Source organism: Nerophis lumbriciformis, linkage group LG07, assembly GCF_033978685.3.
Source record: "Nerophis lumbriciformis linkage group LG07, RoL_Nlum_v2.1, whole genome shotgun sequence".
NCBI lineage: Eukaryota > Metazoa > Chordata > Actinopteri > Syngnathiformes > Syngnathidae > Nerophis > Nerophis lumbriciformis.
In genome coordinates this window covers 48,592,449-48,610,068 of record NC_084554.2, presented here as the reverse complement: position 1 = coordinate 48,610,068, position 17,620 = coordinate 48,592,449, and the positions used below count along the sequence as shown (strand labels likewise).

General features: G+C 41.1%; 1 protein-coding gene across 7 annotated transcripts in view; it reads left to right on the top strand.

The window, feature by feature from the left end:
* The window catches only part of tnfsf10 (TNF superfamily member 10), a 55,828-nt gene that overhangs the window by 13,849 nt on the left and 24,359 nt on the right, over window positions 1–17,620 (top strand). For 3 of the 7 annotated variants that reach the window (XM_061964940.2, XM_061964939.2, XM_061964943.2), the window contains one exon: window positions 14,806–14,931. In XM_061964940.2, coding sequence (XP_061820924.1) covers window positions 14,806–14,931 — 126 coding nt within the window. The other 4 variants (XM_061964937.1, XM_061964936.1, XM_061964941.1 and 1 more) reach the window with 3 other exon arrangements.

Sequence of the window (17,620 nt, the reverse complement as noted above, 5' to 3'; positions counted from 1 at the left end):
AATAATCCAGCACTGACTGGAGGTGAAGGCAGGTTTAAATAGCAGCTGGCTGATTGACACCAGGTGTGGCCAGGTGCCAATCAGCCACAGCTGAGGGGACACAGCACTCAGGGAGACAAGTAGGAAATAACCAAAATAAGAGCGCCGACAGGAAATAAAGACAAACAGAGGAAAAACTCAAAACATAACTAAACTGTCAGTGACAAACCTGACAATATGCTGTATTCTTCAAATGAAATTCATGACAAATGTGTAAGTGTATGTTTGTGCGTCAACTTCGGAACTGGAATGCTGGGACAAAACAGCCTCTACCCCGTTGTTCGATGCGTCCACCTCGAAAAATGGGAGATCAGGATTAGAGTGGCCCAACACCAGAGCGGAGGTAAAAAGGCATTTAAGGCTTCGAAAAGCCTGGTCAGCCTCCAAAGACCACACAAAAGGAACCTTAGAGGACGTTAATTTAACGTTGAGCTACTTTGCTGAAGTCTCTAATAAAACGTCGGTACAAATTAGCAAACCCCAGAAACCTCTGCAGCAGCTTCCTGGAGGATGGCGTTGGCCAGTCTACAACCGCTTGGACTTAACATGTCCCCTCTCAACAATCAATCCCAAAAACGACACTGTGGGCGAATGAGAAGTGCACTTTTGGGGCTTGACAAATAATCGGTTCGCCAAAAGTCTCTGCAAGACCAAACGGACATGCTGATTGTGCAATTCAATGGAGCGTGAAAAAATAAGTATGTCATCCAAGTAGACTACCACAAAACGGCCTATCATGTCACGGAGTACATCATTAATTAAACATTGAAAAACACCAGGAGCATTTGTGAGGCCGAATGGCATGACGCAATATTCAAAGTGGCCAAGAGGTGTGTTAAAAGCAGTCTTCCATTCATCGCCTTCACGAATGCGCACAAGGTGATACGCGTTACGTAGGTCCAATTTCGTAAATACTACCGCCCCATTCAGGGGAGCAAATGAAGATTCCAGCAGTGGAAGAGGGCTTTTATTCTTAATTGTAATCTTGTTAAGTCCATACTTGCCAACCTTGAGACCTCCGATTTCGGGAGGTGGGGAGTGGGGGCGTGGTTAAGAGGGGAGGAGTATATTGACAGCTAGAATTCACCAAGTATTTCATACATATACAGGGGCGCCGCTAGGAATTTTGGGCCCCATGAAAAGAATCTTTACAGGGCCCCCAACTCAGTGTCATTATTTTTCTGTATTATAATTCCATCATCATTAGGGGCCTCTCTGGGCCCCCCTCCATCATGGGCCCCTAGAATCCGTCTCCTTTACCCCCCCTTTTCGGCGCCCCTGTACATATATATATATATATTTATATATATATATATATATATATATATATATATATATATATATATATATATATATATATATATATATACATCCTGAAAATATGCAAACAAATCTGTGTTTAGATAATTGATACTTCAAACTTGCATAAATATAACATGAATATAAGATAACTTGGCTTCTGAGAGCTTCAAATTGTAATGAATAAAATGGTAAAGTTGTTGATAAACAAGCAATTATTTTAATAATTAAATATGGTCATTTTAAATGAATTATAATGCCCTCCATCCATCCATCTTCTTCCGCTTATCCGAGGTCGGGTCGCGGGGGCAGCAGCCTCAGCAGGGAAGCCCAGACTTCCCTCTCCCCAGCCACTTCGTCCAGTTCCTCCCGGGGGATCCCGAGGCGTTCCCAGGCCAGCCGGGAGACATAGTCTTCCCAACGTGTCCTGGGTCTTCCTCGTGGCCTCCTACCGGTCGGACATGCCCTAAACACCTCCTTAGGGAGGCGCTCGGGTGGCATCCTGACCAGATGCCCGAACCACCTCATTTAAAATTAATTATTTCAAATGTGTTTATTTTAATGTACCGGTATAATTCTATGGCTGGATGTAATAAGGAGTCAGAAAAAATACAAATAAAAATACAATTAATTTTGATGTTTTTAGCAAAATATTGTAAACATTTTTTTTTTTTTTTTTTTTTTTTAATTAATAAATATATTTATTTTTAGGTAAGATAAACATAATAATACAATTTATCTCTAGTCTGGATGATTTAGTTCTTGTCACCCTGTTGTCCTCCCGTCTGAAAAAAGGCTGTCCTCACTCAGGTCCAGGAGGGGGCGTGGCCTCCAGCTCCGGCTGAAAATCGGGAGATTTTCGGGAGAATATTTGTCCCGGGAGGTTTTCGGGTGAGGCGCTGAATTTCGGGAGTCTCCCGGAAAATTCGGGAGGGTTGGCAAGTATGCGGTAGTCTATACACGGTCATAACCCACCATCCTTCTTAACAAAGAAAAACCCCGCCGCCACAGGAGCGGAAGAGGAGATGTATTCCTCCATAGCCTGCTGTTCAGGACGCAAACAGTGACTATGACAGAAAATACTCCAATTAGTAATTTTAAGTGTGGTCCAATCTATACGGGGACTGTGACGTCACAGCCATGGAAGTCCAAGAACTACGGGCACTGGGACTGTGACGTCGCAGCCATGTAAGTCCAAGAACTACAGGCGCCGAACGAAAAGGCATTATCAGAAAATTAACCTCCTCACGGTGATTACCAGAAGTAAGGAGGGATGTGGCGTGTGTCTTATGAGTAATATTAGCCAGGTGACGCCCGTCAAGTGAGCTAACATTCTTGATACGTTCAATACACACAGTAGGAATCTTTAAAGACTCCACAAGCCCACTGTCAATAATGTTCTCATCAGCCCCTGAGTCAATTAGTGCCTTTAATAGGGCAAGATCCCCCACCCATGACAGAGTACTTTCCACTTGAAGTCATCCCACCGTAGAAGATGCAGACGTCGCCACAGGAGCAGGCGGTGAAGGTGGTAAACTCCCCCGAGGAAGATATCCGGTGGAAGCGGAACGGCGCACAGGACAGCGAACGACGACATGGTCCGCAGCTCCGCAGTGCAGGCATAGCCGCAACCTCAGCCGACGACTCCTCTCTGCTGACGACAGGCGGCTGCCACCCAGCTGCATAGGTATGGACCCCTCTAGTACTTTTTGAGCACATTCAACAATATCATCCTAATTTTGGTGACAAGAACCTTGACATGAAATTATAGTATTGTTACATCCCTAGCGTCAAACTATGTTAAGTAGTTTAAATGTTATTAAAGAAAAAATATCTCAGCTTTGAGGTGTGTCTGACAAAGTTCAAATAGGGCTTGAAAGTGTGACGTGAAAACTCATTCCATTTTGGGTCTTGCTGGATTCTGAATGGCTTATATACATGGCTAAAGACTGTTTTTTTCTTTAAAGGGGAACATTATCACAATTTCAGAAGGGTTAAAACCATTAAAAATCAGTTCCCAGTGGCTTATTTTATTTTTCGAAGTTTTTTTCAAAATTTTACCCATCACGCAATATCCCTAAAAAAAGCTTCAAAGTGCCTGATTTTAACCATCGTTATATACACCCGTCCATTTTCCTGTGACGTCACATAGTGATGCCAACACAAACAAACATGGCGCATAGAACAGCAAGCTATAGCGACATTAGCTCGGATTCAGCCTCGGATTTCAGCGGCTTAAGCGATTCAACAGATTACGCATGTATTGAAACGGATGGTTGTAGTGTGGAGGCAGGTAGCGAAAACGAAATTGAAGAAGAAACTGAAGCTATTGAGCCATATCGGTTTGAACCGTATGCAAGCGAAAACGACGAAAACGACACGACAGCCAGCGACACGGGAGAAAGCGAGGACGAATTCGGCGATCGCCTTCTAACCAACGATTGGTATGTGTTTGTTTGGCATTAAAGGAAACTAACAACTATGAACTAGGTTTACAGCATATGAAATACATTTGGCAACAACATGCACTTTGAGAGTGCAGACAGCCCAATTTTCATCAATTAATATATTCTGTAGACATACCCTCATCCGCTCTCTTTTCCTGAAAGCTGATCTGTCCAGTTTTGGAGTTGATGTCAGCAGGCCAGGGAAGCTAGGGTCGATATTCTTCTCTTGATCGTCTTCGGTGGCATAAGGGACGGTGTGAGCCAAGACATCCAGGGGGTTTAGCTCGCTCGTCTGCGGGAACAAACTGCTGCCATTGCTTGCCGTGCTACCGAGGTCCTTTGTCCCTGAATTGCTCACACACTCCGGCAGATTCAATGGGGGTCTGGCGGCAGATTTCTTTGACTTTATCGTTGGAAATGCATCTGCTTTGAGTGTCGCAGGATATCCACACATTCTTGCCATCTCTGTCGTAGCATAGCTTTCGTCGGTAAAGTGTGCGGAACAAACGTCCAATTTTTTGCCACTTTCGCATCTTTGGGCCACTGGTGCAACTTGAATCCGTCCCTGTTCGTGTTGTTACACACCGACGAGGCATGATGTCTCCAAGGTACGGAAAACAGTCGAAAAAAACGGAAAATAATAGAGCTGATTTGACTCGGTGTTTGAGAAAATGGCGGATTGCTTCCCGATGTGAAGTCACAACGTGACGTCATCGCTCCGAGAGCGAATAATAGAAAGGCGTTTAATTCGCCAAAATTCACCCATTTAGAGTTCGGAAATCGGTTAAAAAAATATATGGTCTTTTTTTCTGCAACATCAAGGTATATTGACGCTTACATAGGTCTGGTGATAATGTTCCCCTTTAACAAGTTCAAAACATGGCGCAAACGTGCCACACACAAAAAATGATTTGGTGTGATTTGTCTCATTTCCAGCGTAAAAGCAAATCTGAAAGAAGTCGGTTATGAAGCTAATAAAGAGACGGCAGATAGCAGCCGTGAGATGATCAAACATGACTTTTAAGGCCATCACCTGGTACATGTTGGTGTGTTCACAGCATTTTCACACTGGTGAGTCGGATGTTACCATTAGCCAAGCTATCTGTGGGCTACAAACAACATGGAAAAAACATGTCTGTTAACTTTTAGTTATGGGTAGGCACAAAAATGACTTAGTAGTATTTTTGTAGAAGTGGCACAGTGATCAAAGTATTTAAAAGTAATAATGGGCTTTTTTTCCAGGCAAACCTGCTTATGATAAAAACTGACTCCGTTGACGACATTTATATAAGTTTGGCTTCGACAATGGCGGCAGCTTACTCAAACTTACTCAGTGGCCTAGTGGTTAGAGTGTCCGCCCTGAGATGGGTAGGTTGTGAGTTCAAACCCCGGCCGAGTCATACCAAAGACTATAAAAATGGGACCCATTACCTCCCTGCTTGACACTCTGCATCAAGGGTTGGAATTGGGGGTTAAATCACCAAAAATTATTCCTGGGCGCGGCACCGCTGCTGCTCACTGCTCCCCTCACCTCCCCAGGGGGTGATCAAGGGGATGAGTCAAATGCAGAGGACCAAATTCACCACACCTAGTGTGTGTGTGACAATCATTGGTACTTTAACTTTAACTTAAATCTCTTGTCCATTGGACGTGCTCATAGGGATCAATTCCTTATTTTTCGGAAGTAGCGAGCCTTTGGAATAGGGTACAGTTTATCTCGGTTTGGTCCCTTAATTTTTTATTTTGCACTAGGGTTGCACTATATACTGGTACGAACAAAATCCCAGGGGTACTAATAAATTCAAAACATTACTATTCTGCTTCTTAAAAAATAGTTTTCCGGACATGACCGCACGCTGTTGTCATGTCGTGACATTGCTGGTAAAACCAGCAGATGTGCATATTAGGCAACACACACCCCTTAGAAGCAGACCCATGTGGAGATAAAAGAGACAATGGACGCATTTTGGCTTAAAAAACAACAAAGATGGAGCAATACGCACTGAAGCGCCACCCACAGAAGTGCTTTAAAACATAGCTAGCTAGTTAGCGGCTAGCGTCCATCCACAGTCAGCAGTGTTTTAGCTACTTCTAAATCCCTAATCCTCGCCTCAATGGTGACAAAGTAAGTTTTTTACTAGTATCATCCCTGCAGAACAAGGTATAGCTAAACGTGCTTCACTACCAGTGTTGGGTTAGTTACTGACAACCAGTAACTAGTTACAGTTACTAGTTACTTTATTTCAAAAGTAACTCAGTTACTTACACCAAAAAGTAATGCGTTACTGTGAAAAGTAACTATTTAGTTACTACTTTTTTTTTTTTCTTTTTTTTTTTTAAGGCTCCCATTTATGTTTTAGCCTTCATTTGAGTACTGTTATGGCACTGGAGAATAATACAATCTGTTGATCAACTTGACATGCATTTGCATCACTGAACTCTGCTAAGCAATGTGGTCTACATACAACACACAAAGACAAAGATTTGTTTCAAAGGGCCAATTTATTTCGGGCCAAAACAAATTGACAAAACTAATTTATTTATTTTTAATTTTTTAATTTGTATTATTTTTTTATTTTTTTATTAATTTATTTATTTTCCTGTTTTTTTTGTTTTTTTTTAAATAGCTGCAGAAGTCTAGAATGAAAGAGCAACAGTACATAAGATAATTGACAGAGTGTGTGTACCTTCAGTGCTGAATGATGAGCAGAGGCAGAGTTTGGAGTGTCTTCTTTAGCTCGCTTTCCATTTTTATGTACTCACTGTCCGCTGTGTCCAGGAACTTGGAAAATGTTTTCGTGCCATTTGCCGTTTGACGCCCGCTATCATGCTAATTAGCTGCCTGAAAGCGGGTGACTCCACTGTAGAAATAGCCTGCATGTCTTCTAGAACATACGCTGCAATGGCTCTATCAATGTTGTCCTGGCTAGCAGTCCCTCTGTTAAAATTCAGCCGCTATTGCGGCTGTTGCTCCACCACCACCACCACTTCAGGTGGAGGTGGAGGTGAAGTGGCATCGGAGTCTGTGTCTCTCTTTACTAGCTTTGTCGAAGCATGTTGCTTTTGTAGCTGTTTCAGCAGATTTGAATTGCTGTTTTGGGCTGTAGATAGGATCTTTGATCCAAGACACAACTTACATTTAACTAAAATGTTCTTTTCTTTGTGCTCGACAAAAGAAAAGTAGTGAGAATATCTCTATGTTAAGAAACTCGGCTTTGGCTCCGCCATGATGTCTTGTTAGTAAACACAGACACGTCCCCCCACACACAGCGCCTCTTCTCTTCCTTTTGACACAGGAAGAATCAGAAGGACGGCACCGCAGCTCTTCAATAAAACACTCAGATCTTCTATCTATAGTATCTAGCCGATACTATATAAAAAATAACGTAAAATAACACAGTAACGCATCATGTAGTAACGGTAACTGAGTTACTGAATATAAAAAATAACGCGTTAGACTACCGTACTAGTTACCGCCGAAAATAACAGCGTTACAATAACGCGTTACAAAGTAACGTGTTAGTCCCAACGCTGTTCACTACACACCGTAGGAGGATACAACAGCTCACTTCTAACAGCAAGATAGCGCCGCTCCTGAATGTCCCCAAATCGGTGGGCCTACAAAGATATCGACTGTATATACCGAGTACAAAAGCCATATCTAATCGATTTATTATTATTTATAAACCCAAGAAATACGTCCCTGGACACAGGAGAACTTTAATTATGACAAATGTGTGACACTGTAACTACTTGGTATTGGTTTGATACCTAATTGTGTGGTATCACCCAAAACTTAAAGTATCAAACAACAGAAGAATAAGTGATTATTACATTTGAACAGAAGTGTAGATGGAACATGTTGAAACAGGAAAATAAGCAGATATTAACTTTAAATGAACAAGTAGATTAATAATCAATTTTCTACCGCTTGTCCTTCATAATTTTGACAAAATAATAGAATGATAAATGACACAATATGTTACTGCATACGTCAGCGGACTAATTAGGAGTCTTTGTTTACTTACTACTAAAAGACAAGTTGTCTAGTATGTTCACTATTTTATTTAAGCACAAAATTGTTCTTTGATTCTAATAAGAAAGGTACGTTTAATGTATCATTAGATTGTATGTTAACATTAAGCCAATAATGACATTAATTAAAAAAAAAAAAAGTATTTAAATACATTTTAGTACCGGTACCAAAACATTATCGGCACAACCCTATTTCGTACGATCCATTTTATTCCAGTTAGTTGCTCTCTCTCACATGGCGATGTAAACAAAATTTACGTCCAGCATAAATGGCTACCCACAATGCATTGCGAAATCATGTGCCCTTTCGAGTCCTGTCGCTATTCGTATACAGCAGACCTGGACAAATTAATGCCCGGGGGCCACATGTGACCCGTAAAGCTTTTCAATCTGGCCCGCCGGACATTCCCAAATGTTTTTTTTTTTTAGATCTTTAAGATCGAAACTGCAGCTGCCATTATGATGTGCAGGGATGTACTTACTGTAAGTCTTGAACTATACAAAGTATTTCAATGGTTGGAATCTGCGCTTTTGCATGATATACTAGTTACTATGGTCATCTAATTAGTTACTATGGTCATCTAATTAGTTACTATGGTCATCTAAGTCACAGCAGCTCAGACCAAGCAGTGTGGGTGGGGAGCGTTTCCACAGAGTGTTTCCAGAGCGACCAGCCTGATCTGCGGGTGTCAGGGACAGACGCGGAAAGAGATTTTTTACAAAAATGTTCTAAATCTTAGTGATGTATCAGATTGTAGGTGGTTTTTTTTTTTTTTTTACCCCTTCGCGTTCATATTTTGCGGTGTTTGTTGCATTTTTGTTGTGTTTCGCTTGATTATAAAATATGTGGATGGAGAGGGGGTGTGATGTTCATATGTTGTCAATACTCAGTGTTTTATCCTTAATAGTTAATATTGTAAATCACATATTCTTTATTTTCATATACATTCTGGGTGTACATGTAAAATTCCATTCCATTTTTTAAGGCGGTCTGTCATAACGTTTTTAGCATTAAGACATAATTGTGAGGTTTTGTATTAGTTTTCCTAAAAACACTGTAGATATACCGGCCCCCAGACACATTTTTTTCTCTAAATTTGGCCCCCCAAGTCAAAATAATTGCCCAGGACTGGTATACAGTATTTATGATCAGGCCATGTTTGATACTTTGTACTTTTTAATTATTTTTCTTCTTAGTGCGGCCATAATCCTTTCTAACGGACTGTGTTTAACGTTGAGGGTTGATAACAACATGTCTCCTCGACCTCGTTTTAGAAACAAAATATTCCCCCGAAATGTTGCCTTGAAGTTTGATGTTGGGTAACTTTTAGAAGACAGCTGTGTGGCAAAGACCGCAACAACTCTTATAAACGTTGCTCGTCTTTGCTATCGTCCTTGCAGATGTTCTGGCAGCGACTTGGAGCAGAAAACATTTGCAAAGTGTCGGTTAGCCCACCAGCTAATCAGCGCAGCGGGATAGCGCGCTCCCAAAATAAACACAACGTGTAAAATAGACACAATTGCTAGCATGTGGCTTTTTAGGAGAAATGTAACGACATTGAAAGATGCTCTCCTGGACACACACACACACACACACGTTGCCCCCAGCAGGCCCCGTGATGCGGTGGAACAGCGTGTAACTTAAGCGCAGAATATCTCTCGTGGGACGGCGGGGTGTACGATCCAGATTGAGGCCAGATGTTGTTCATGCTGCAGCCAGCCAACAGAACCAGGTTCCATTTATAGACTCAGACGGGCCCAGCTATACTGATCCGGGGGCCGGGGGGTCTCAACCGAGTCGTCCGTGGCGCTCCAGTGGTGGCGGCGTGGACTTTCTAAAGTCGTACCGGCGAGCGTGTTGACACACACTCTCAGTGGGAGTTGAAATGAGATACACAAGTGGGAAAACAACACTCTTAAACGTCAGTCACTTTCTTCAATGGAGGACTTTGCCGTGTCCCTGAACGCCACACAGGAAGTCCACAAAGTGCACAGAACAACTAGCATGTTAGCATAGCAACTCGTGTTTTATTTCTGTGCCTGTGTTTGTGGCAGACCTGAAGTATGTCAGCCCAGCAGGACGATAATGGACTAAATGTGATAACAGCAGGGGGTGAAGATGACACACGTACTTCTGGCTTCCATGTTTTCTTCTCATGAGATGTTTTGTTTTAGTACTGGCGCTCCAAACCGCGGCTTAACAAGAGATCACATTTTATGTCTCTCTTCAACACAGACGTTGAAAGTTAAACTGCTGTTTTATATTTGCCAATGAAAACGCTTTCCAGAGATGTTAGCTTGTAGCACTCGTGTCCTCCTGGGCCAGTTAGCCAACCGGCGAGTTCTGTTTGAAACTGGGGAGCGACTAATGTGTCTCCAAACAGCAAATTGAGGATCTTTGCCGAGCAGATTCTTAAAAACAGGAGATGTTATTGTTGTTTATTGAATGGATCCCCATTAGCTGACGCCAAAGCGACTGCTAGTCTTCCTGGGGTCCATATAGGAGCATACAAAATTAAAATACAAAGAATACATGCATTACCAAACATTATACAATGGGAAAATACAACATAAGATTAAAAAAGCTAAACAGTATTAAAAATTCACGTCATGTGGGCAGCTGCAATATGTGAATCTTCAAAGCTGTCTTGAATGACAATTTACTTTGTGAGAGATTAATGTGAGATTGATTAATTGAAACTTTTATTAGTAGATTGCACAGTGAAGTACATATTCCGTACAATTGACCACTAAATGGTAATAAGTTTTTCAACTTGTTTAAGTCGGGGTCCACTTAAATTGATTCATGATACAGATATATACTATCAAATATATACTAACATCATAATACAGTCATCACACAAGTTAATCATCAGAGTATATACATTGAATTATTTACATTATTTACAATGTGTGTGGGATATGGAGGGGGGGGGAGGGTTGGTTGTTATCATCACTTCAGTCATCAACAATCAGCATCAACAATTGCATCATCAGAGAAATGGACATTGAAACAGTGTACGACTGACTTGGTAGGATATGTACAGCAAGTAGTGGACATAGAGAAAGAGATCAGAAAGTATAAGAAAAAGTGTCTACATTTGATTATTTACAATCCGAAGAGGTATTATGTGGAAGGGAGGGTGTTAGTTTAGGGTTGTAGTTGCCTGGAGGTGTTATTTTAGTGCGGTTTTGAAGGAGGATCGAGATGCCCTTTCTTTTACACCTGTTGGGAGTGCATTCCATATTGATGTGGCATAGAAAGATGGCAACCGATTCCAGAATGACATACATGACTATGTTTGAGGAGATTGGTCCTGGGAGCAGAAAGTGCCAAATAGCCATTGCTGGCATTCCTAGTGTCATGAATATGTGTGTTAGTTGATTTTAAAAACTGTTTGTAAAAGTAATCTAGTGATTGATCTAGCATGATAGTTCTAAAGAACATAAGGAGACTACAATGCATCTTTTGTTCAACAGACAACTAGGACAGGCATGAATGCATAAATGAAATATTAGTGCGCAAAGAACATTTAAGTAACAGTCTAGCCGCTCTGTTCTGAACAAGTTGCAGTTTGTTCAGGTCAGACTTAGTCGTAGCAGACCATATTATAGGACAGTAATGAAGATGACAGAAAATCAAGGACTGTGTGTGACTTGACCCATTGTTGAGAATGTCAAGAAGGTGGAACACTTCCTGACCATGGCTAAACCTCTTCCCATATTCATTGAAATACCATCAATATGATGGGACCATGACAGTTGACTGTCTAATAACACACCAAGCATTTTTGCTTTTTTGACCTGCTCAATAGGTATATCTGACATTGAAATATGAAGCTGAGGGTCATCAACAAGCATATGCCTGGATTCAAAAAGAATGTTTTTTGTTTTGTCAATATTCACAACAAGTTTACTATCATTTACCCAGCGTGACACTCTCTCCAGGTCCTGATTTAAGTTATTTTGTAGGTCATTTAAGGTAGAGGCAGTACTGTATAGAGTTGTGTCATCTGCATAGATAACCATATTGGTGTTTGTTGTAACACAGGGAAGATCATTAGTAAATATTATATTGTTATATTCATGATCTTTGAATAGCATTTTTAGCTGTTGTAGCTAGCTAGTACTGGCTGGCGGACTTCAGCAATAGTCATAATATGATTATTATTTACTAATGCAAAGGAAGTTGAAATGAGAAACCCAAGTGGAAAAAAGCGTCAACATTAATCACAGACTTAGATTTGTCTTTGAACCCCACACGGGAAATCCACGAAGTGCACAGAACAGTTGGCATGTTAGCAAAGCGCCTCATATTTCATTTCAGTGTTCATGTCAGTGCAGCAAGATGATAATTAAATAAACATTTTGCCATTGTTGAAAGTTCTGAATAATTATTTTTGACTTTATTCCGTAATAATGAAACGGTTGGGCAGCAACGGAAACAATATTTGGTTTGAACTGCTGTCATTATTTCACTTTCTGTCCTTTTTCACTTTGTGTCTTTGTCTCCTTTTTGTCCCGAGTAGAGTTTTTACAGCATCTGCCGTGAGAAACCTTGTTAACTTAGGTCTCATTTACACAACTGTGGGGGCCGAACTTTGACCCTAACCGAGTAAAACAATTGTTTAGTTATTTTTAATCTCTGTTGGAATATTATGGCAAATACACTTGAATTTACACACTTGTATTGAACTTCATTTGAAACACACACACTAGGGCTATGAATCTTTGGGTGTCCCACGATCCAATTCAAAATCGATTCTTGGGGTCAGGTTCGATTCAAAATCTTTTTTTTTTTTCAATTCAACACGATTCTCGATTCAAAAACGATTTTTTTCCCGATTCAAAAGGATTCTCTATTCATTCAATACATAGGATTTCAGCAGGATCTACCCCAGTCTGCTGACATGCAAGCAGAGTAGTAGATTTTTGTAAAAAGCTTTTATAATTGTAAAGGACAATGTTTTATCAACTGATTGCAATAATGTAAATTTGTTTTAATTATTAAATGAACCAAAAATATGACTTATTTTATCTTTGTGAAAATATTGGACACAGTGTGTTGTCAAGCTTATGAGATGTGATGCAAGTGTAAGCCACTGTGACACTATTGTTCTTTTTTATAAATGTCTAATGATAATGTCAATGAGGGATTTTTAATCACTGCTATGTTGAAATTGTAACTAATATTGATACTGTTGTTGATAATATTCATTTTTGTTTCACTACTTTTGGTTTGTTCTGAGTCGTGTTTGTGTCTCCTCTCAATTGCTCTGTTTATTGCAGTTCTGAGTGTTGCTGGGTCGGGTTTGGATTTGGAATTGGATTGCATTGTTATGGTATTGCTGTGTATTGTTTTGTTGGATTGATTCATTAAAGAAAATATAGAAAATAGATAAATGGAAAAAAAAATCGATTTAAAAAAAAAAAAAAGAGAATCGATTCTGAATCGCACAACGTGAGAATTGCGATTCGCATTCGAATTGATTTTTTTCCCCACACCCCTAGGATTTACCCTGGATAACTTTACCCATCTTAGTGTAAACGGGGCCTTAGACCAGTGGTTCTCAAATGGGGGTACTTGAAGGTATGCCAAGGGGTACGTGAGATTTTTTTTTTAATTTTCTAAAAATAGCAACAATTCAAAAATCCTTTATAAATATATTTATTGAATAATACTTCAACAAAATATGAATGTAAGTTCATAAACTCAGTGAAGCACAAGCTCAGGTTTCTCACTAAAATGTCTTGTCAAAAAGAAGTGTGAAAAGAAATGCAACAATGCAATATTCAATGTTGACAGCTAGATTTTTTGTGGACATGTTCCATAAATATTGATGTTAAAGATTTATTTTTTTGTGAAGAAATGTTTAGAATTAAGTTCATGAATCCAGATGGATCTCTATTACAATCCCCAAAGAGGGCACTTTAAGTTGATGATTACTTCTACGTGTAGAAATCTTTATTTATAATTGAATCACTTGTTTATTTTTCAGCAAGTTTTTTGTTATTTTTTTTTTTTTTTTTCCAAATAGTTCAAGAAAGACCACTACAAATGAGCAATATTTTGCACTGTTATACAATTTAATAAATCAGAAACTGATGACATAGAGCTGTATTTACCTTCTTTATCTCTTTTTTTCAACCAAAAATGCTTTGCTCTGATTAGGGGGTACTTGAATTAAAAAAATGTTCACTGAAAAAAGGTTGAGAACCACTGCCTTAGACTGTTCTTGGTAGAGTCTCCAACAAAACCAAATAAATCAAGTATTGTGTTGATTTTCTGTCCACCAATCAGCGCACTGTCTTTTAGCTCCGCCCACTTCAGGTACCCTACCTCAACAAGAAGGTGTTACAAAGTTGTACAAAACTCTTAGAAATCCAAAGTGGATTTGAAACTAGTCCTTGATTGTCTTTGAACTATGGATCCAAGAAGAAGTGACAAAAAAAAAAACTTTTGCTCGCCCCGCCCCCTCTGCTCCCCGCCCCCCCCTCCCTCCCTCCGCGGGTTCTGGGCGGTTCTACAGTCCGGAGTCGCTCGTCTCTGCCATTGTTGTTCCTCTCCGGGACGTCGGCGTGCGTGGACTGTGTGAGTGAGTGTGTGTGTGTGTGTGTGTGTGCTTCGTCCGCGTCGTGGCGTTGCGAGCGGCGCTCTGTCTGCTATGACGGGCTCCGCTCCGAGGCTGGGTGTCCTGCTGCTGGTGGCGGTGCTCCTGCAGACGGTGGTGGTCACCATCACGGTGCTGCACTTCTCCACCTCGCTCAGCGCGGTGAGGACCCCAACTTCTTCTCGGCTCTTTTCTAACCGAACTCGCATTGGCGCGGCGCTCGCCTTCGGAAACATTTTGAAAAGACCCGCTTTCGCTTTCTGTTAACGATCAGGAAGTTTTGTTTTGTGGTGCGTGTGCGCGTGCACGCCACCTGGACGCCGTCCAGCAGAAGTTGACGACAAAGTGAAGATGTCCCGTTCTTGTCCCTGCAGATGCGTGAGACGTTCGCCAGGAGCAGCGTGTCCTGCCTGAAAGGCTCCGACCTGCACAGCATGTCGGCCGTGCGAGGAGACCCTTGTTGGAAGGTCTCGCAGCAGCTGCACCTCCTCATCGAGAAGGTAAGACGCGACAGCACCTCACTTAACAGGTCTGGGCTCTTGAAGGCAAACTAAGTCGCTTCCGTTTTACCGGGGGTGTCCAAAGTGCAGCTTAAGACCAAATAAACAGGTCCTAGTAGAGGTGGGAATCTTTGGGCACATCACCATTCCATTCAACACTCTTCTCACTATATCCAATCCACTTTATTTATATATAGCACTTTTCAAAAAACATTAGAACAGTGGTTCTTAACCTGGGTTCGATGGAACTTTAGGGGTTCGGTGAGTCGGGCTAAGGGGTTTGGCAGAGGTCAACACACCCGACTCATCGTGTAAATAAAAACTTCTCCCTATCGGCGTATTACGGATACGGCAACAGCAGAAGTCAGACTGATTTGCAGGTTGTGTAATTTGTTGTGAGTTTATGCACTGTGTTTGTTTTGTTGTTTGAACAAGGTGATGTTCATGCACGGTTCATTTTGTGCACCAGTAAAAAAACGTGGTAACACTTTAGTATGGGGAACATATTCACCATTAATTCAATCAATCAATCAATCAATCTTTATTTATATAGCCCTAAATCACAAGTGTCTCAAAGGGCTGCACAAGTCACAACGACATCCTCGGTACAAAGCCCACATACGGGCAAGGAAAAACTCACCCCAGTGGGACGTCGATGTGAATGACTATGAGAAACCTTGGAGAGGACCGCATATGTGGGTAACCCCCCCCTCTAGGGGAGACCGAAAGCAATGGATGTCGAGTGGGTCTGACATAATATTGTGAGAGTCCAGTCCATAGTGGATCCAACATAATAGTAAGAGTCCAGAATTAGTTGCTTATTAACATGCAAATTAGTAACATATTGGCTCTTAAAGGGGAACATTATCACAATTTCAGAATTGTTAAAACCATTAAAAATCAGTTCCCAGTGGCTTATTATATTTCTCGAAGTTTTTTTCAAAATTTTACCCATCACGCAATATCCCTAAAAAAAGCTTCAAAGTGCCTGATTTTAACCATCGTTATAAACATCCGTCCATTTTCCTGTGACGTCACATAGTGAAGCCAACACAAACAAACATGGTGCATAGAACAGCAAGGTATAGCGACATTAGCTCGGATTCAGACTCGGATTTCAGCGGCTTAAGCGATTCAACAGATTACGCATGTATTGAAACGGATGGTTGTAGTGTGGAGGCAGGTAGCGAAAACGAAATTGAAGAAGAAACTGAAGCTATTGAGCCATATTGGTTTGAACCATATGCAAGCGAAAACGACGAAAACGACACGACAGCCAGCGACACGGGAGAAAGCGAGGACGAATTCGGCGATCGCCTTCTAACCAACGATTGGTATGTGTTTGTTTGGCATTAAAGGAAACTAACAACTATGAACTAGGTTTACAGCATATGAAATACATTTGGCAACAACATGCACTTTGAGAGTGCAGACAGCCCAGTTTTCATCAATTAATATATTCTGTAGACATACCCTCATCCGCGCTCTTTTCCTGAAAGCTGATCTGTCCAGTTTTGGAGTTGATGTCAGCAGGCCAGGGAAGCTAGGGTCGATATTCTTCTCTTGATCATCTTCGGTGGCATAAGGGACGGTGTGAGCCAAGACATCCAGGGGGTTTAGCTCGCTCGTCTGTGGGAACAAACTGCCGCCATTGCTTGCCGTGCTACCGAGGTCCTTTGTCCCTGAATTGCTCACACACTCCGGCAGATTCAATGGGGGTCTGGCGGCAGATTTCTTTGACTTTATCGTTGGAAATGCATCTGCTTTGAGTGTCGCAGGATATCCACACATGCTTGCCATCTCTGTCGTAGCATAGCTTTCGTCGGTAAAGTGCGGAACAAACGTCCAATTTCTTGCCACTTTCGCATCTTTGGGCCACTGGTGCAACTTGAATCCGTCCCTGTTCGTGTTGTTACACCCTCCGACAACACACCGACGAGGCATGATGTCTCCAAGGTACGGAAAACAGTAGAAAAAACGGAAAATAACAGAGCTGATTTGACTCGGTGTTTGAGAAAATGGCCGATTGCTTCCCGATGTGACGCCACGTTGTGACGTCATCGCTCCGAGAGCGAATATTAGAAAGGCATTTAATTCGCCAAAATCCACCCATTTAGAGTTTGGAAATCGGTTAAAAAAATATATGGTCTTTTTTCTGCAACATCAAGGTATATATTGACGCTTACATAGGTCTGGTGATAATGTTCCCCTTTAAGTCTTTGTTACTTAGAATATGTTCCCCATACTAAAGTGTTACCAAAAACATATAACTTTGTCTTGAATTTGGAAATAAAAAAAAATTTCACTGAAGAAGGGTTCGGTGAATGCGCATATGAAACTGCTAGGGTTCGGTACCTCCAACAAGGTTAAGAACCACTGCAATAGAAGTTTCACAAAGTGCTGCGCAGAAGTTAAGACAAACATACTAGAAGTTAAAGTCAAAGACTTAGATTTCCTTTTATTGTCATTAAAATTTGAACATTACAGTACAGATAAGAACGACATTTTGTTGCATTAGCTCAGTGTTTTTCAACCACTGTGGTGTGTTGTGGGAGATTATCTAATTTCACCTATTTGGGTTAAAAATATTTTTTGCAGACCAGTAAGTATAGTCTGCAAATGATGTGTTGTTGTTGAGTGTCGGTGCTGTTTAGAGCTCAGCTGAGTAACCGTGTACCGTATTTTTCGG